The 21,344-nt window shown below is 44.9% G+C and overlaps 1 protein-coding gene across 2 annotated transcripts in view; it reads left to right on the top strand.

Moving 5' to 3' along the window:
• ZNF550 (zinc finger protein 550) overlaps positions 1-11,309 on the top strand; it is a 59,388-nt gene extending 48,079 nt beyond the window's left edge. For both annotated transcript variants that reach the window (XM_067019976.1, XM_059044703.2), the window contains 3 exons: positions 1,358-1,484; positions 2,548-2,640; positions 9,181-11,309. In XM_067019976.1, coding sequence (XP_066876077.1) covers positions 1,358-1,484; positions 2,548-2,640; positions 9,181-10,172 — 1,212 coding nt within the window. In that variant the 3' untranslated portion in view covers positions 10,173-11,309. The remainder of the gene's footprint in view (positions 1-1,357; positions 1,485-2,547; positions 2,641-9,180) is intronic.
• Positions 11,310-21,344: the final 10,035 nt, after the last annotated feature.

Genomic DNA, 21,344 nt, shown 5'->3' on the forward strand with positions numbered 1-21,344 from the left:
ACCCAGGAGGGTCGTGGACGAGACGTCGTTAATCCGGGTGTTTCGGTTGCTGGTTCGCCTCCATTGCCGCAGCCCCTCGTGCAGCTGCTGCCTCCGCACTGCCTCGCCATCCCCCCTCCTTTTTTTTTTTTTTGCCACGCAGCGTGGCTTGTAGGATCTTAGTTCCCTGACCAGCTGTTAAGCCTGGGGCCTCAGCAGTGAAAGCATGGAGTCCTAACCACTGAACCACCAGGGAATTCCCTCACTTCTTTTCCTTAAATTTGAGGTTGTGGTTGATTTTCTAGAGCTGCCTGGGCCTCAGGCCTCGGGCTGTGACATGGAGGTGACGATGGCATTTACCTTGTGGGCTGTGGAGTAGTGAAAGTCACGAAATACACTGGACACTTAACTGGGCCAGGCACTCCACAGCATGTGGTGTGGGAACATTGTCTCTTTAGATCTAAGAATCGGCATAGCGGGAATGATTGTTGTACTGCTGTGGAAATTGATGCTTGGAGAAATGATGGGAGGTCGTCCTCCCCGTGATCACACTGCCAGCAAGTGTCAGATTTGTTTAATATATAAAAATTTATTTATTTACTTTTGGCTGTGTTGGGTCTTCATTGCTGTGCGCGGGCTTTCTCTAGTTGTGGCGAGCAGGAGCTACTCTTCATTGCGGTGCACGGGCTTCTCATTGCTGTGGCTTCTCTTTGTTGCGGAGCACGGGCCCTAGAGCACATGGGCTTCAGTAGTTGTGGGATGCGGGCTCAGAAATTGTGACTCACGGGCTCTAGAGCACAGGCTCAGGCGTAGTTGCTCCGCGGCATGTGGGATCTTCCCTGACCAGGGCTCGAACCCGGGTCTCCTGTATTGGCAGGCAGATTCTTAACCACTGCACCACCAGGGAAGTCCCGAGTGTCAGATGTAAGAGTCTTCATTCAAACCCCAGAAATCTGGCTCCAGAGCGAGGGATCTTTAGCCACTTTACTGCAGCATGTGAAGACCTCAGCCTGGGGCAGGTGCACCGTGAGTACCAGGGAGGCTCAGCACCTGTCACTTTGCTGTTACCATTGTTGGAATTATCATCATGAACATTTTTCCCAGAGCACGCACCATCTGCCCCCAGTCCAAATGGAACACCGTTGTCTGTGTCATCTCCAGTGGCTTCCTTCACGGGAGGCTTTTCTCTCAGCCACAGTTGCGTTATATCCAGAGGCTGCTTCCACCTCCCCCTTGAGCCCAACACAGAACTCGGCGATCAGCAGGCCTCAGTGGTTCAGGCCTGGGTCTCTCTGCATCTTCACCAGCAACAGAGTGACAGGGTTGATCCTATCCAAGTGCAAAAGCCCAACACCACTACCTGTGTTTGACTCTCCAGGTGTTGGTGACCTTCAAGGATGTGGCCGTGACCTTTACCCGGGAGGAGTGGGGACAGCTTGACCTGGATCAGAGGACCCTGTACCAAGAGGTGATGCTGGAGATCTGTGGGCTCCTTGTCTCACTGGGTAAGTGCTCAGCTCTCACACCTGTGGGGGACCCCACCCGCCTTGTTTCCAGGCTGATCAAGGTCACAGGAGTCACCTTTCCTCCTCCCCACAGACCCTGCATTTTTCTGGTCGCTTCTCCTCCTGCCTCGTCTCCCTGTGTCTGTAGCAGTGATCGGTGGGATAGAAACAATGTCCTTCTGAACACCAGCCCTCATCCCAGTGCCCAGTACCCTCGGGCCTCCGTTTAAGGTCTTTGTTGCAGATTCCACAGGAGGGAAGCTGACTGGCCCAGCCTGGTGAGGTCAGGTGTCCCCACAGCCCAGTTAGCAGGGCTGTTCTCAGACGAGTGGGTGAGTCAGGGAGACCCTTACATGGCATTTGTCATCAGTGCCACCCAGGGATCTTCCTAAACAGCACAGTCTCGGTTCAAAGGCCACTGGTGTCTAGTTATCATCACATACTTTCTGAGGCCTGGGCCGTGATCCTCCCCTGGGCAGGAGATCATTTAGAAGGTGCACAGGAATGTCATGGCATGCCACAGGTGGACACCCTGCAAAAGCCAGTCCTTTTACCTTCTCTGTCTGGCACGCTGATTGTTGTCAAGAGAAAGTCTCAGGTCAGTGTGAGTGAGTATTCCATGGCCCCCTCTGTGGCTAATTTTTCTGTTCAGCAGAGGGACCAGCCTCTAGCTCACAGCCCTGAGACTTCTACGTGAACTTGCTAGGACCTTAATGCCATTATTTTGACTTCAGCGTTGTGGGTTTCTTTTGTGTTTTATTGGAGTACTCCCAGCATCCCGTGGCTGTGTGTGAAAGTGGCACGCCCCTGCACGGGGCTGGCTTCCACTGATGAAGTTCAAGGGAAGCGGTGTTGTGTAGACAGACAGCACCACCGTCTACAGCAGTTGCAGCCCAGGAGTGGTGTTTGTGCCGTTGGATTCCCAGTCACAAATCAACATTTTCTTTACTTTGGGAGCTGCTACATTCATGGTCTTGTTCCTGTCATGAAGTCCCAGATAGGATGGAAGGGTTTTATTCTTCTCATCAAAACACCTGTGTCCTGTTTTCTTCTCCATCCACAGGGCATCCAGTTCCCAAACCGGAGTTGATCCGCTTGCTGGAGCATGGACAGCTGTGGACGGGAACAAGAGGCCTCCCACGTAGCACATGCCCAGGTAGGAGCCAACAGCTGCTGGGCTGGTGGGTTCACAGCAACCTTGAGAATGCATGGGGACCAGTGCCTCTGAGCTGCTGTGTGAAACCCCCTTTGTGGGGTCTGGTGGTTTCTCTCACATCAAATTATAGTGTGCATCAGCTGGCCAGCTTGGGACCACACCATTATTTAGAGACCCAGGCACCTTCTTCTTCTTCTTTTTTTAATTTTTATTTTCCCTTTTTTTAAAAAATTGAAGTACAGTTGACTTACACTGTTGTGCTAATTTCTGCTGTACAGCAAAATGACTCAGTTATACACATATGTAATTCTCTTTTTATATCCTTTTCCATTATGGTTTATCACAGGATATTGAATATAGTTCCTGTGCTATACAGTAGGACCTTCTTTATTCATCCTATGTATAATAGTTTGCATCTGCTAATCCAAAACTCCCACTCCTTCCCTCCCCACTCACCCTCCTCCTTGACAAGCACAAGTCTGTTCTCTATGTCTGTGAGTCTGTTTCTGTTTCATAGGTAGGTTCATTTGTGTCATATTTTAGATTCCACATATAAGTGACATCATATGGTATTTGTCTTTCTCTTTCCGACTTACTTCACTTATGATAATCTCTAGTTGTATCTAGAGACCCAGGCACCTTCTGACATCAATGTATAGCTCTAAGGTTGGTCCAGCATAATCCAGCTGATGGAGGGGAAACAGCAAGCGATAGGGGACAGGTCACACCCAGATGCACACATACTTTACTCCCCTGTATCCTACAGGCAAGGACTAGGCATTTGGCCGCAGCTGGGTGCTCAGGACTGGAAAGTGTGATTTTGCTCTGGGCCCAAGGAGAAGAGCCAGTGGGCTTGGTTTGTATGACCTCTGTCTACTCTACTCCCCCTGCTCTCAGGAAGTCAGCGAGGCTAGTTTGTATGTGAGTGGGTTGTTTGAAGGTCTAATGAGATAATGCAGCAAACTGCTTAGTACAGTGCCTGGTCTATAGAGAGTGTTGACTAAGGTCAGTTCTTACCGTATCCATGTAATTGTATTAATCAAAGTGAGTGGTGGTATCACACATTTTTCCTGGACTTCTAGACTCAGAGGAAAAGGGGCCTTTCTTCCCCTTGAAGTTATGATCTACGCTATACTCTCTATGGAACTCTTTCCCACCTTCTCCATCCATTTATCCGTCCTCCTGTTTATCCACAAGACACTCAGAAGCCGCCCCTTGTGCTGCACCTTCCTGCCCCTCTTGCCCTTAAGAACACCAAGCGGATGTCTGGGGTTTTCAGCCCCACATCTGTGCTGCTGACTGTAGCTTGAATAATCCACAGTGAGTTGGTCTCTCCTCTCTGTCGGTCCTTCAGGCTTCTCAGCCCACCTGTAAGTGTCTTTGGCCAGCCCCACCACCGATGCTCTGTTCCACACACCACCCCGCCCCCCATTTCCTTATTCCCAGATCTCCACTTTTGTGTCTCAGAGACCCCTCAAGCTTGTCATGCCTTAGAAGATCCCCGGGATCCTGCCCACTCCTGCCCCATGCCCCATTCTGAGAACGTCCTGCCATCTAAGCAGATTGGAAGATTAGCAACACCTTAACCAGCATCTCTCTCCATCAAACCAACATCCGTCCATCCCCAGTCCTGCCCGTTTGAGATTATCCGTGTGTCCTGAGTCCATCAGCAGCACCCTAGTTCAAGCTCTCGTCATCTTTTTTTTTTTTAAAGTAAATTTATTTATTTTATTTTATTTATTTTTGGCTGCATTGGGTCTTTGTTGCTGCGTGCAGGCTTTCTCTAGTTGCAGCGAGCGGGGGCTACTCTTCGTTGCGGTGTGTGGGCATCTCATTTGCGGTGGCGGAACACGGGGTCTAGGTGCACGGACTTCAGTAGTTGCAGCACATGGGCTCGTGAGCTCTAGAGCGCAGGCTCAGTAGTTGTGACACACGGGCTTACTTGCTCTGCGGCATGTGGGATCTTCCGTGACCAGGGATCGAACCCCTGTCCCCTGCATTGGCAGGCGGATTCTTAACCACTGCACCACCAGGGAAGTCCCTCTTGTCATCTTTTTTTTAAAAACATAAATTTATTTATTTTATTTATTTATTTTTGGATCTGTTGGGTCTTCGTTGCTGCACATGAGCTCTCTAGTTGTGGCGAGCAGGGGCTACTCTTCATTGCAGTGTGCGGGCTTCTCATTGCGGTGGCTTCTCTCGTGGAACACGGGTTCTAGGCTCATGGGATTCAGTAGTTGGGGCACGTGGGCTCAGTAGTTGCGGCTCATGGGCTCTAGAGCACAGGCTCAGTAGTTGTGGTGCACGGGCTTAGTTGCTCCGTGGCATGTGGGATCTTCCCAGACCAGGGATTGAACCCGTGTCCCCTGCATTGGCAGGCAGATTCTTAACCACTGCACCACCAGGAAAGCCCACAACTCTTGAAAGAGTTGTCTCATTTTGGAAATGATTGACAGTTGTCCTGTGGTGTATGTGGAGGATGGGTTCCAGTGCTCCCGCAGATACCAACATCCGTGGATGCTGAGGTCCCTTATGGTGGGCCGTCCCCCTCCATATGCACGGTTCCACATCTGCAGATTCAGTCAACTGCAGATTATGTAGTATTTTGATCCATGGTTGGTTGATTTCACGGATGCAGAACCCACAGATACAAAGGGCTGAAATCATGTATAAGTGGACCTATGGGTTTTAGACCCGTGTTATTCAAGGATTGACTCTATATATTTGACTTCCATACCTTTTGTTTTTAAAATCTACTTAATTTTTTTATATCGGAAGTATACAGTGATACATATAAATCCTTCAGGTTCAGCTTCACTTTTTCTTTTTTCAATTTAAAGAAAAATTTTATTGCAGTATAGTTAATTTAGAATGTTGTGTTAATTTTTGCTGTACAGCAAAGTAATTCAGTTATACATATGTATACATTCTTTTCATATTCTTTTCCATTATGCTTTATCACAGGATATTGCATATAGTTCCCTGTTTTATACAGTGGGACCTTTTTGTTTATCCATCCTATATGTAATTGTTTGCATCTGCTAATCCCAAACTCCCAATCCATCCCTCCCCACCAACCCCCTTGGCAACCACAAGTCTGGTCTCTATACCTGTGAGTGTGTTTCTGTTTTGTAGGTAAGTTCGTTTGTGTCATTGTGTCATTTTTTTTAGATTCCACATATAAGTGATATCATATGGTATTTGTGTTTCTCTGAGTTACTTCGCTTAGTATGACAATCTCTAGATCCATCCATGTTGCTGCAAATGGCATTATTTCCTTCTTTTTCATGGCTGAGTAATATTCCATTATATGTATGTACCACGTCTTTATCCATTCCTCTGTCAATGGACATTTAGGTTGTTTCCATGTCTTGGCTATTATAAATAGTGTTGCTGTGAACATAGAGGTGCATGTAGCTTTTCAAATTAGAGTTTTGTCTGGATATATGCCCAGGAGTGGGAAATCAGCTTTACTTTTTACATATGTATAAAGTGAGGTATCCTCCACCTCACCCCAAATTTAGACTATTTCCAGTTCTGTGGCAGGTTCCTGGTACCCCATCCTTGTCAATAGCTTGTCCTACAGTGGTACCCACTGTTTACACTCTATCACTGTGGATAGGTTTTATTGTTCTTTTCCTTTTGGGTGAGGGGGCGTGCCTCAAACAACAGAAACTTATGGTCTCAGTTCTAGATGCTGGGTATCTGCAGGGTTGGTTTCTACTGAGGCCACTCTCTTTGGCCTGTAGAATAAGATGGCTTGTTCTTGCTGATGGCATTGCTGTCATCCTAATTGCCCAGTACAACAGTGAGAATAATAACATTAGACTTATTCAGAGAATCAGAGCCAAAAGGAGATAAATCAGAGTTTTATTCTATTGATTAGGCTTCGTGTGATTGTGAGGGCTAAGAGATTTCAAAATCTTCAGGGCAGGCCAGTAAGCTGGAAGAGTAGATGCTTGCAGTCCTGAGTCTGGAGGCAGAATCCCTTCCCTCCCAGGACATCTCAGTCTTTTCTCTTAAGGACATTGATTTTTTTTTTTTAAGTTTATTTATTTTTCTGGCTGCATTGGGTTTTCGTTGCTCCGTGCGGGCTTTCTCTAGTTGTGGTGAGCAGGGGCTACTCTTTCATTGCGGTGAGTGGGCTTCTCATTATGGTGGCTTCTCTTGTTGCGTAGCATGGGCTCTAGGTGCGTGGACTTCAGTAGTTGCAGCACATGAGCTCAGTAGTTGCAGCACACAGACTTCAGTAGTTGTGGCTCGTGGGCTCTAGAATGCAGGCTCAGTAGTTGTGGCGCACGGGCTTAGCTACACCGCAGCATGTGGGATCCTCCCAGACCAGGGCTCGAACCTGTATTCCCTGCATTGGCAGGTGGATTCTTAACCCCTACACCACCAGGGAAGTCCCAAGGCCATTGATTGATCAGATGAGGCCCACCCACATTAAGAAGGGTAACCTGCCTTTCTCAAAGTTTGATGATTCCAGTGTCAGTCATATCTAAAAAGTACCTCATAGCAATATCCAGAATGGTGTTTGACCAAACAGCTCAGCACAGTAGCCAAGCCAAGTTGACATATAAGATTAACCACTATACATACTCACACTGCGTCAAGAACTGTGCTGAGAGCTTTACAGGCATTTTCTCATTTAACCCTCAGACACTCGGAGAACCTGAGAGTCCTCTAGTCTCTTAGGTGAGGAAATTATGACTTAAAGAAGAAAGGAGGGGGTTTCCCTGGTGGCTCAGTGGTTAAGAATCTGATGCAGGGGACACAGGTTCGAGCCCTGGTCTGGGAAGATCCCACATGCTGCGGAGCAACTACTGAGCCTGCGCTCTAGAGCCTGTGTGCCACAACTACTGAAGCCCACACGCCTAGAGCCTGTGCTCCACAACAAGAGAAGCCACCACAATGAGAAGCTCGCGCACCACAATGAAGAGTAGCCCCCACTCGCCGCAAGTAGAGAAAGCCCATGTGCAGCAATGAAGACTTAACGCAAGCAAAAATAAATAAATAAATAAAACACATAAATTTAAAGAAAAAAGGAAAGGAGGGACTTCCCTGATGGTCTAATGGTTAGGGCTGTGCCCCTCCACTGCAGGGGGCACAGGTTTGACCCCTCGTCAGGGAACTAAGATCCCACAAGCCGCTCCTCAAACTGAGGCATTGTGGCTCCAGAGTTCTCCCTGCTAACACCACTCTAATGCCTCTCAACAGAGCAGAAACTCATCTTTCATACCGCTTGGCTTTGTGTGTCCCACTACCCCTTTTCTTCTGAGATTTTTATTCTCTTCTTACTGTAACCGCCCCTTCAGGCTTGCCTTCACCAGGCTTCTGGTGCCATTTCCTTCTTGTAACTCTCTTTTTTTGCGGCGCTGTGTGGCTTGTGGGATCTTATTCCCCTGACCAGGGATCAAACCCAGGCCCCCTGCAGTGGAAGCACGGAGTCCTAACCACTGGACCACCAGGGAAGTACCTCTTTTTTTTTCTTTAACTTAAACAGTATTTTCAGTGTTTTATTTATCAACCACTTATATAGCACTTATTACATCCCAGGCCATTTTCTAGGCACCTTTTTCTTTTTTAATTGAAATATAGTTGATTTACAATGTTGTGTTTCAGGTGTATAGTAAAGAGATTCAGTTATACATATACATATATCCATTCATTTTCAGATCCTTTTCCCTTATAGGTTATTACAAGGTATTGAGTATAGTTCCCTGTGCTATACAGTAGGTCCTTGTTGTTTACTTTATATATAGTAGTGTGTATCTGCTAATCCCAAACTCCTAATTTATCTTTCCCTCCCCCCAGCCTTTCCCCTTTAGTAACCAACCGTAAGTTTTCTATGTCTGTCTATGTCTGTTTCTGTTTTATAAATAAGTTCATTTGTATCATTTGTTGTAGATTCCACATATAAGTGATATCCTATGATATTTGTCTTTCTCTGACTCACTTCACTTAGTATGATAATCTCCAGGTCCATCCAGGTTGCTGCAAATGGCATGATTTCCTTCTTTTTTATGGCTGAGTAATAGTACCTTTTCTTCTTATAACTCTTAAGCACTCTCCAAAGGTGAATCTACCCACGCTTATTCCTTCCGTTTCAACCCAGTACCCCATCCTTCTTTCTTTCTGACAACTCTGACATCTGCATTAGGACCCAGCTCATGGGACACCTCCCAGGGAAGATGACCTTTTTCTTCCCAGTCTTGCTAGCTGCCACTTCCCTACAGTCACAGAACCAAGACATCAATCCTTGAGTCAGATGCTCTCCAGACAGTATTATTGAAACTGTCCGCCCTCCCCTACTCCAGATCCTCTGTCTCCCAGTTCGGCCTGCTGTCCAGATTTTCCCTTTAATGGTGTCAGGGTACAAGGGTCATAAAAAGTAACTGGAAATCTAGGATACATTGACGTTAAAACATAGCAGATATCAGAGGTGCTGCTTTCATCCTCATTTGTTCACTGAAGTGTTGCTTCTGTTTCTTCTGTGTTGCATCACCAGAAGTCCCCCTTTGTGTATTGGATTCTTTTCAGGTGACAGAGCAAAACGTCAGACAAGAGAGCTGGTTTTGTCTGAAGGAGCCTTGCTTCAGGGAAGCCTGACTCTGGGATCTTCAAGGGACTGCAGGTCGAAGCAAGCCAAGGATCCGGAAGGGCTTTTGGAAGTGCAGAAAGGTCAGCTGAGGCCAGAGACAGATGCCCACAAGGAGACTCATCCTGGGAAAACAAGCCTTGAAGATGATGGTTTGGAGGCGGATGTTGGTGTGTACTCCAGGGCGTTCCAGGAGAGAGTCTCTCAGGGAGATGTTCTCTGTGAGCATGACCCACAGGGACTAGGAAAAGGCCCCCTGATTCATAACCTCTACAAGTGCAAGCAGTGTGGGAAGAGTTTTAACAGGAAGTGGTACCTTGTTCGACATCAGCGTATTCACACTGGAATGAAGCCCTATGAATGCAATGCGTGTGGGAAAGCCTTCAGCCAGAGCTCAACCCTGACCCGGCACTACGTCATCCACACCGGGGAGACGCCGTACAAGTGTGCCGAGTGCGGGAAGGCCTTCAAACGCAGGTCATACCTCCTGCAGCACCAGCCGATCCACACTGGGGAGAAGCCCTATGAGTGCGGCCAGTGTCGAAAGGCCTTCACCCACCGCTCTACTTTTATTCGCCACAATAGGACCCACACTGGAGAAAAACCCTTCGAATGCAAAGAATGTGAGAAATCATTTAGCAACAGAGCACACCTCATCCAGCACTACATCATCCACACTGGAGAGAAGCCCTACGATTGCACAGAGTGTGGGAAGGCCTTCAGGTGCAGCTCAGAACTCCTGCAGCACCAGCGGATTCACACGGGGGAGAAGCCCTACGAGTGTGCCCAGTGTGGGAAGGCCTTCCACCGGAGCACGTACCTCATCCAGCACTCTGTCATCCACACTGGGGAGACGCCGTACAAGTGCACCAAGTGCGGAAAGGCCTTCAAACGCAGGTCACACCTCCTGCAGCACCAGCGGGTTCATACTTGAGAAAAAGGCCTTCACTGCTGCTCCTCTTTTGTCTTTCATGAGGGGATCCACGCTGGAGGGAAGAACCCTTTGAGTGCAAAGAATTCTGGGAAGGTTTTTTGTCTGCTTTTCAAATGCACAAGTGGTCACATGGGAGAAGATGCCTTTCGAATGCAGTGGAAATGTCAGAAGCCTTCGGCCCCTGCTCATCGTTCAGAGGATTCATTCTGTGGAGAAACTCAGCACAAGAAGCCATGCCACCCGTGGGTCCATCCACCTCTGTCAACATCAGAGAACATACCAGGAAAAGACATTCTGAATGTAACCAGAAGGACGCTCCTCAGCCAAAAGAAAAGACTCGTCCTCGCCACCTGAGAATGTGTAATGAAGAGGAACCACGTAATTATTGCCGTGAGAAAACCTCCTGTGACAGGTCACCACTAGTCACGTAGAGTCATATTGGAACTTGACGGAGCTTGGGCTTTCCCTGTGAGGAAGCACAGAGGAGACAGACTCAGGGGTCGTTGTGCGCTTATAACAACCTTCAGCCACAGGACTCCCCCTTGGTTTGCACTTAAGCCATCTCAGCATTATGTTAAAAAGAAAGCTGACAAGGGAATTCCCTGTGGAGTCCCAGTGGTTAGGAATCGGCGCTTTCACTGCCGGAGGACCTGGCTTTGATCCCTGGTCGGGGAACTAAGATCCCGCAAGCCCCACTGGTGCGGCCAATAAAGAAAAAAGAAAAATAACAAAGAGGTGAAGGGGATAGAGACAAAGACTATAAACAGAAAAGACAAATGCTTTCAGACTTTCCTGCCAAGCCTGTTGCAGTTTTCCATCGGTTCTGTTTTTTGGTGGGGCAATGTTTGAGGGAGCAAAGGAACCCAGCCCTTTGTTTTTATGTGTTCACTGCTGTCTTGTGTCAGGAAGGTTGGATGTTGAGGGCAGCTCCACCAGCATTTGTTGGAAGGCTTTGTCCCGAACATCTCTAGCCATTGGCATAATTCTTTGTGAGAAATATGAGGGCTTGAGTCATGAGCTACTTGAACTTGTAAGAAATTAGAATACCGAAAATAACATCACACAATACTTGTATTTTATATCTAAGGAGAGAATGGTCCACATAGGGATCGCCACATTAAAATGTGCACCCCTAAAGACGTAAAATTTTTTTTTTTATAGGTAAACTCCTGTTCATCTGGTTTTAAATGCCTGATACTATCTCTCACTCTTTCTTCTTCTTCTTCTTTTTTTAGTTTAAAAAGAAGTACGTTTATTAGTATATGCACAGTTTGCAGAATAGAAACATTTAGGGTATTTAGGGAAATTCACTCTAAAATTCAACAAACCTCAGTGAAAATACGTTGTATTTGTTTAATGGCAGACAGGTAATTACTTGAGTCTATTAACTGGTTGCATTTTCAGTCTTCAGTAGGTTCTTTTTTTTTTTTTTAATTTTTAAATTTATTTTATCTTTGGCCATGTTGGGTCTTCATTGCTGTGTGCGGGCTTTTCTCTGGTTGCGGTGAGCAGGGGCTACTCTTCGTTGTGGTGCGCAGGCTCCTCATTGCGGTGGCTTCTCTTGTTGTGGAGCACGGACTCTAGCCACGCGGGCTCAGTAGTTGTGGCACACGGGCTTAGTTGCTCCACGGCATGTGGGATCTTCTTGGACCAGGGCTCAAACCCGGGTCCCCTGCGTTGGCAGGTGGATTCTTAACCACTGTGCCACCAGGGAAGCCCTCAATAGGTTCTTTGAAAACATGTTTAGCAAGGTGGAAGATAACTTGATCCATGTCACTTAGAGGCTTTATTTATCTGTTTTTAAAAATTTTATTGGCGTATAGTTGATTTATAATGTTGTGTTTCAGGTGTACAGCAAAGTGATTCAGTTATACATATACTCATTCTTTTTCAGATTATTTTCCCTTATATGTTATTACAAAATATTGAGTATAGTTCCCTGTTCTATACCGTAGGCTATTGTTGGTTATCTGTTTTATATATAGTAGTGTGTATATGTCAATCCCAATCTCCCAATTTATCCCTCCCCCACAATTGTCACTCTTGATTCCATTCTACGTGGGTTTTTTTCTTTTTCTTTTTTTTAATCATTCATTCATTCACTTCGATATTTATTGGATGCCAGAATCACTGTTCTGGGCACTTGAAAGGCATCACTGAACAAAACAGGTTGAAAAAAGAAACAATCTTGCCCTGCAGAATTTACATAAGCAGCGTAATAAACAGTAAATTGTATCAAATACTAGAAGGTCATAAGTGTTACTGAAAGGAAAAAAATGGAGCAGTGTAAGTTGAATAATACACACCAATCTGTGAGGGGATAAGAACACATCATAATTTTAAATAGAATGGTTAAAGTGGGGCCGCTTCTCAAAGCTGATGTTTATGCAAACACTTGAGAAGAGAAGAAGGTGCTAGCTATGTGGGTATTTGGAGAAAGTTCTCTCCATGTGGAGGGAACGTCCAGTTCAGGGGCTTTACGTCTGTGACATAACCTGGAATATTCGAGGCACATCAAGGAGGTGATGGAGCTGAATCAGTGATGAAGAGAGGGAATAGTAGGAGATTAATTCAGAAAGGAAATTGGGAGTCCAATTGCAGTCAAACACTGCATAACACTGTTAGGGTCTTGGCTTTGACTCTGAATGAAATGGCGAGACATTGGAAGATTTGAAGCAGAGGAATGGCTTGATCTGCCATGTCTTTGAAGGGTCACACCGGCTGTTGTATTGAAAGTGGTTTGTCGGAGGGTTTGTTTTCTTTATTGTCTCTTGACAGCAAGGTGCCCATCCTGTATGGCTCTGGCCTTCTGAGGCGAGTCCTAGTTCTTTCCTCTTTCCGCTGTTCCAGCCTCTCTAACCCTGTGGAAAGGACTGGACATTTCCAAGTCCCCCTCTGCAGCTTTCTAGTGGTTGAATTATAGGTAAAACCAATAAAATAAAACAAACATCCAAGTTAAATTCATGATAAAGGAGAAGGATCCTCCTTGTCCGATTTTATAAATGTTAGTGTGAAGTTATTTTTGTGTTTTTAGAGTAAAGTGCCATGGATTTTAACAGGTGAGTCCAGATGTATACATGCAGGTCTCGTGTTTGTGTGGGTTTCACAGTTGCCACCATGGAATTACTCCCTTGTGCTGTCATTGGATATGAGTACTTGAAATTTGTCCTGAGATTTTTTTTTTTTTCCTTTGAGGCTAGTTTTCAAGCTACACAAGATAATCAGTATTCACTGAAATAATGTGAAAAAAATGTGCTGTACAGGGGCTTCCCTGGCGGTGCAGTGGTTAAGAATCTGCCTGCCAATGCAGGGGACACGGGTTCAAGCCCTGGTCCAGGAGGATCCCACATGCTGCAGAGTGACTAAGCCTATGCGCCACAACTACTGAGCCTGCGCTGTAGAGCCCTTGAGTCACAACTACTGAGCCCGCGGGCCACAACTACTGAGCCCATGTGCCTAGAGCCTGTGCTCCGCAACAAGAGAAACCACTGCAATGAGAAGCCTGCACACCACAACAAAGAGTAGCCCCTGCTCTCCACAACTAGAGAAAGCCCACACTCAGCAACAAAGACCCAATGCAGCCAAAAAGAAATTTTTAAAAAAATGTGCTGTACAGAAAAATAGAAAATGATCATTTTCCTCACTCCGGGCCTTCTTCAGAACCCTTTTTCTTTTTTTTTGGCTATGCTGGGTGTTCATTGTGGCGTGCAGGCTTCTCTAGTTGTGGCGTGTGGACTTAGTTGTCCTGCTGCATGTGGGCTCTTAGTTCCCCCACGAGGGATTAAACCTGCATCCCCTGTATTGGAAGGCAGATTCTTAGCCACTGGACCACCAGAAAAGTCCCTTCAGAGACTTTTTTTTTTTTTTTTTTTTTTTGGCTGCATTGGGTCATTGTTGCTGCGCGTGGGTTTTCTCTAATTGTGGCACATGGGCTCAGTAATTGTGGCTCGTGGGCTCTAGAGCTCAGGCTCAGTAGTTGTGGCACACAGGCTTAGCTGCTCTGTGGCATGTGGGATCTTCCCAGACCAGGGCTCAAACCTGTGTCCCCTGCATTGGCAGGTGGATTCTTTTTTTTTTTTTTTTTAATAGACATTTTCCTTTCAAAAAAAAAAAAATAATTAATTAATTTATGGCTGTGTTGGGTCTTTGTTTCTGTGTGAGGGCTTTCTCTAGTTGTGGCAAGAGGGGGCCACTCTGCATCGTGGTGCGCGGGCCTCTCACTATCGTGGCCTCTCTTGTTGTGGAGCACAGGCTCCAAACGTGCAGGCTCAGTAATTGTGGCTCACGGGCCCAGTTGCTCTGCGGCATGTGGGATCTTCCCAGACCAGGGCTCGAACCCGTGTTCCCTGCATTGGCAGGCAGACTCTCAACCACTGTGCCAACAGGGAAGCCCTGGCAGGCGGTTTCTTAACCACTGTGCCACCAGGGAAGCCCGTCATTTGTTTCAAATCTCAAAATTTCCCAGATTTGAGACCATGGGAGTTCCTTTATGCTGGTTTGTCCCATTTTCACGTCACCATCACATTTTGTGCACTTAGCTCTGTTACAAAAGGTATTAGTTTCATCCTGCAAATTTCCTTTCTCTGCCAGGAATCAGTCTTTTCTCTAAGGAGATTTTCTTTTTGGTAGGGAAAGGTATTGAGAAATCAAGAACTGGGTCTTGCATGTGCTCAAGGACATAGGTGAACCATTGCTTCCGGGCCTTCTTTGACTACACTGAATTTAGGTTCACAAACACTACCCAGGCCATGGCAAGATCCAAGCCATTAACTAAAGTTCAGGAAGTGTTTTAAACTTTTTCAATGTAAAGTTTATTTCAGGGGAATACACGAACATCAGCTGTACAATTTGATGACTGATAAATGCATTTACCCATGAAAAAACTTCCCAATCTAGGTATAGAACAGTTCTATGATGCCGAAAAATGCCCACTTGCCTGATTCCGTGAGTGTCTGAGAGTCATTCACTTCCTGATTCTTTTCAGCATAGTTGTTTTGCCTATTCTTTCATTGGTATCTAAATTTAGCCCGTACTGGGGAATTCCCAGGCAGTCCAGTGGTTAGGACTGGGTGCTCCCACTGCCAAGGGCCTGGGTTCAATCCCTGGTCGGGGAACTAAGATCCCACAAGTTCTGCAGAGTGGCAAAAAAAAAAAAAACCAACTTTAGCCTGTACTAGTTTTATGAAATAGAAGTATTTTATTGGAAATGTTAAATATATTTATCAGTTTTAATTAAGGTTTTTATTGATACTTTTCCTGGGTTTTTTAATTAATTACCCAGGCATAACAAAATTATGCATACCATCTAGTCGGTTTATGGCTGTCCTTGTGTACACATACTTTGGTCTCCTTATTCAGGAACATGGTTTGCACCTTCATCTTACAGCGTTAGGCATCTCTTCCTGTGCGCCTTGCACTAAAGGATTCTATTTTGGGTTTTCCTCACAGCCTCCCCATGAAGCAAGTGCCTGAGAGACATCATTTTCCATAAGAGGAATTCGAGGCTCAGGGAGATGAATGTACTTGCTGAAAGGCAGGGAACTGATGAGCAGCTGAACCAAGCTGGAGACCCAGTTTGGCTGTACATGGTGTTTGTGCTGTATAACCACAAAGCTATGCCACATGGCTCCAGAATGGGCCACCGTCTGGCATGATGGTGACCTTGATGATGATGGGGATGGTGATGACAATGATGTGGATGATGGCAGCTGGGATTGTAACCATCAACAGACCCATTCATTAGGGAGCACCAGGTGCTGCCCTATGCACTTTTCATACAGTAACCAATAGACCCTCCTACAGCCCTGAGCAGTAGCTACAACATTATTCTATTTTACCAAGGAGGAAACTGACACACAAACAGCTCATTGACTAGCACAGGGTCACACAGTGCATAAGCAGTGAAGCTGGAATTTGACGCATCAGTCGGCCTCCAGAACTGGACTCTTGGGTGCTACACAAAGGAAGAAAGGACATGCAGCAGGAAGGGGAAAGTGGAGGTGAGGGGGCAGTGGGATAGGGAGAATTTAATGGGACAACAGAGGGAGCCTATGCGGGGGGGGGGGGATGATTTGGTGATTCCCAGATGTTAGCAGTTTATGAACCACTAAAAATTTTTTTTAACTAGAAAGCTCATACAGATTTGGTAAAAAAAGGACATTTCACACCAACATTTCAAAAAATAAAGGCCTTTTACCGGGAAAGAAGGCAGAGGATACCATCTCACAATGGAGGGGCATCTTCTAATGTAAGTTGAGCTTAATGAGAGACTTACTGCATTAGCTGTATTTTCCAGACTTTGAGAGCATGGGGGTGTCAGAATTAAACGTGTGGTAATCGACAGTGCCTGGAACAGGCCTGACATGTGCTCAGTGTCAGTGGACATTAGTGATGGCCATTGACACCAGTGCTTTCAATTTAAATGGATGTACTTTTTTTTTTTTTTTGGCGGTACGCGGGTCTCTCATTGTTGTGGCCTCTCCCACTGCGGAGCACAGGCTCCGGACGCGCAGGCTCAGCGACCATGGGTCACGGGCTCAGCCGCTCTGGGGCATGTGGGCTCCTCCCGGACCGGGGCACGAACTCGTGTCCCCTGCATCGGCAGGCGGACTCTCAACCACTGCGCCACCAGGGAAGCCCTGGATGTACTTTTTATTTAACTTAAGTAGGTTTATTCCAGGAGGGAATCATGCATTACTCTGGTAAATTGGAAAACCAGTTTGATTGGCTACAAATGGATACTTGCCCTCAAAACACAACAATGAAATTGAAATAATGAAATCAAGTCCCAGGGAGCTCATGCTGCCTTCTGAAGCCTGTGAGTATAAAATTGTTCTCTCATGAAAAAGGGAAATTATTCACAGTCAGAGGAGTATCAACAACCAAGCACGAATGGAGACTTCCTTTTGAAAACTTTAAGGCAGAAAAAAGGGAAAACGTTAGTCTTCTCAGTGTGTCCATCATGACATGTGAAGAGGGTAATTATAATCCAGGCAAACAATCAGAAATATACATGTTAGCAGAAAGAAAAAAAACATCCAATTGATTGTGGTCCACTACCGGGGACCCAGGTTCGATCCCTGGTCAGGGAGCTAAGATCCCCAAGCCACGCAGTGCGGCCACAACAAACATACAAACAAACAAAATCCAATTGAATAGTAACGTACAAGGATAAGTAGACGATGTTAAAATAGCTTTTACAAATATCCTACATTTGTTCTTGGAAGTCTAAAAAAGAAAGATCTTGATAAAGGTAATCCATGTACGTCAGTCTGAGTAATCAGCATTTTATTTTTTTCATATTTATTTATTTTAATATTTATATATTTATTTAAGTCCCCCCACACAGTTCTTTATGTCAGAGAAAAAAATGCAGTAGAAAACATGACTTAGGAAAAATGCTCTTTGTTTTTGGTTAAGGGTAAGGATTATTTAAAAACAAAAAGGTGGGACTTCCCTGGTGGCACAGTGGTTAAGAATCCACCTGCCAAGGCAGGGACACAGTTTCGATCCCCGGGAAGATCCTACATGCCGCGGAGCAACTAAGCCTGTGTGCCACAACTACTGAGCCTGCACTCTAGAGCCTGGGAGCCACAACTAAATCAGCCCTCATGCCTCCAGCCCATGCTCCGCAACAAGAGAAGCCACCGCAATGAGAAGCCTGCGCGCGCCGCAAGGAAGAGTAGCCCCCGCTCTCCACAGCTAGAAATAGCCCACGCACAGCAACGAAGACCCAATGCAGCCCAAAATAAATTAATTTATAAAAATCAATTAAAGAAATAAAAACACAAAGATCATCAACCAAAGAAAATAAATTGAAGCTTAATAAAAATTAAAACTTCGCTTTTCAAGAAATAGTTAAGAAAGTGAAAACTCAAGTCACATCCTAGAGAAAGATATTTGTAAGAACTATCTCTGAAAAATGTGATTCTTAATATGTAAATTTATAACAATAATGAAAAATAACACAATTCAAAATATTCGCAAAACTTCTGAAGGCATGTGTCACCAAAGAAGTATAAATGGTAAATAAGAAAATGAAAATATGCTTCTCCTTATTACTCAGCATTGTAAACACATTTTAAAGCCACAGTGAGGGACTAGTACACACTCATTGGAATGACTAAAATTCAAGCATTGACATTCAAGTTAATGAAGAGATGAAACAGCTACAACTCATATATTTCTTGAGGGAATACAAATTAATAAATAACTTTAGAAAATACTGTTGTACTCTCTTGTAATGCTATACATACACATATCATACGACACGGTAATCTCAATTGTAGGTATATCCTTAAGAAAAATTAAATCTTATGACTCAGGAATACTTCGGTGGAAATATTCACAGTAACAGCAGCTTTATTCATAAAAGCCAAATAACAATATAACGTTTGTGATTTTACTTTTTTTTCCCCCGTCATGTGTTAAAATATCTAAACTAGTCCCAAGAGAGAGTGGCTCATGCTAAGACCCAAATCTGAATGCTGAAACTTAACTTCAATTTCTATTTCTTGCAGATATCTGGCTCTTTCAGGAGCGGAAACCTAAGGCCAGCCAATCAGAATATGCCTGATCAGCTTTAGTTTTTCGCACCCTTGTTCCAAAACTTCCCTGTGCCCCACATAAAGAAAATTAACCTTGCTATGACCAATCAGCTATTGCCTAGTATGAATTCCTTGTTCTCAAGTATTTTTGTCTATGTAATCTGTGCATTCTGAATACCTCTTCAGAGCTCCTCTCTATTTTCTAGACTGGATGCTTTTCCAGTTCATGAGTCACTACGTAAAAGCAAACTATATCCCAAAATTAAAGTCTGTGAAATTTTCTTTTAACACATGTATCAAGGGTTTTTTTTCATAATTGTATAGGTTTGCATGGTCTGAATTTTTAAAACTTATTTATTTTTGGCTGCTTTGGGTCTTCATTGCTGCACGTGGGCTTTTCTCTAGTTGCGGTGAGCAGGAGCTACTCTTAGTTATGCTGCTCAGGCTTCTCATTGCGGTGGCTTCTCTTGTTGTGGAGCATGGGCTCTAGGTGCAGGGGCTTCAGTAGTTGTGGCACACGGGCTCAGTAGTTGTGGCTCCTGGGCTCTAGAGTGCAGGCTCAGTAGTTGTGGTGCATGGGCTTAGTTGCTCCATGGCATTGAATTTTTAAAATTCAATTTTACGTTCAAATCTTGAAGTCTTTCTTTGCTTCTTTTTATTCATGCTTTTGGCAGGTATAGCAGTGCTACTTAGAGATATCTGACATGTTTTCTTATTGATACACTGGTTTACGTAGTGCATGTATCAATAGAAAGTATTTTTTTCACAAAGGGGCAGAGGTTTAAAGTAACTGCATAACGCTAAACACTTCTGCAAAGTAATTTTAATAGATACCCAATGGCAGTTTGTGATATTTACTAATTTCTTTAGTTTTACCAACATTTGGTAATGTCAGACTTCCTTAGGCTCATCAGTCTGATTGGTTTCATTTTCATTTTCCTAAATGGAAAATAAGACTATTTTTTAAAAAATGTTGTTTGCTTTCATAATTCTAATCTGAAGTGGCATAGAAGAATTTTGCCTTCTCAGGTTTTAAATCTTTCATTTGTAGTACTTATCGAATTTATTTATTATTTATATATTAAATCTTTAATAATTTATAGATGTCTCAATATCTTCCTAAGTGTTTTCTTGTCATTTCAATTTCTACGTTTTTTTAAAGAAGTCTGCTATCATATAGTTTGTGTATATGCTGTGATAATTTTCATATTTGCTTTGAGAAGTTCTGCAAGGCATGCCAAATTAATAGTGTTGGGAAATGTGAAATAAAAAGGAGTCACTTCTGTCAAGGGATTTTTAAACAAATTATATATATATATTTATTTATTTATGGCTGCATTGGGTCTTCGTTGCTGCGCGCGGGCTTTCTCTAGTTGCGGCGAGCGGGGGCTACTCTTCACTGTGGTGCGCGGGCTTCTCATTGCGGTGGCTTCTCTTGTTGTGGAGCACGGGTTCTAGGTGCGCGGGCTTCAGTAGTTGTGGTACGTGGGCTTCAGTAGTTGTGGCTCGCGGGCTCTAGAGCGCAGGCTCAGTAGTTGTGGCGCATGGGCTTGGTTGCTCAGCGGCATGTGGGATCTTCTCGGACCAGGGCTCGAACCCACGTCCCCTGCATTGGCAGGCGGATTCTTAACCACTGCGCCACCAGGGAAGTCCCCTGTCAAAGGATTTTAACATGGAGCTGGGAGGCTATTAAGTAGTGGACCTCCTGCACTTCCCCATCTTATGAAACCATGCACTTTTGATCTGGGCCAACCTGCAAATATTCCAAGGATTCTGCAAGAACACCTGCAACTTGTCACACTAATGGACTATTACTTCCCTGTAGTGATAGCCTTAGCACTCAGTCCTGTTCCAGCGGAGACTCAGTCCTGTTCCAGCCTCCAACTCCAATTAAAATCCTTTGTAATGCAAACCTCTCTTTGTCTTTAAAAGCTCCTTACTTTTATTCCCTAGCCCATCCCCCCGCCCCACCCCCACCCACCCCTCAACCCCCCACCCCCGTGAAAAATTGTCTTCCACGAAAGCGGTCCCCGGTGCCAAAAGTGTTGGGGACCGATGGCCTAGCCCGACATCTTTTTTGTTGCTACTTAAATGTGTGCCCCGAATTGCAATTCTTTGATCCCAAGGTAACGCGTTGTGCTTCATTATTGCCTCTCAGGTTAATTTAGGTTGACAGTATCCACTATACAGTTATGTTTTCTAATTTCATGTATTTTTTTTAGCCAATGATCAACATACTTTATGGCACATAATTCCCTTTTTTATTCCAAAATCTTATTAACTTTGTTTTTCTTTTTTTTTTTTAACTTTGTTTTTCTTATGTGAAAATACTTCCAAGGTTTTCATAAAAAACAAAAACAACAAATAAGGACTCTGGCTACTCTCAGTCTTTACACAACTGGAATGCTTTTTTTCTAATCTTGTATCAACTTTTATGTTGAGAAATGAGAGTTAAATCAGAATTTTAAAAAGATTATACATACAGGGTTTAATGGGTCTGCTTTGATGTGTTTTTCTTCCCGCACGGACTTGGCCCAATAGTGCCCCGGAGTTTGGGGGAGGGTCTCCTCCGCACCCGACTCGGTGGACCGAGGGGAACTACATTACCCAGGAGACTGTGTGCGGA

Source organism: Kogia breviceps, chromosome 18 (assembly GCF_026419965.1).
Source record: "Kogia breviceps isolate mKogBre1 chromosome 18, mKogBre1 haplotype 1, whole genome shotgun sequence".
In the NCBI taxonomy this organism is placed as follows: Eukaryota; Metazoa; Chordata; class Mammalia; order Artiodactyla; family Physeteridae; genus Kogia; species Kogia breviceps.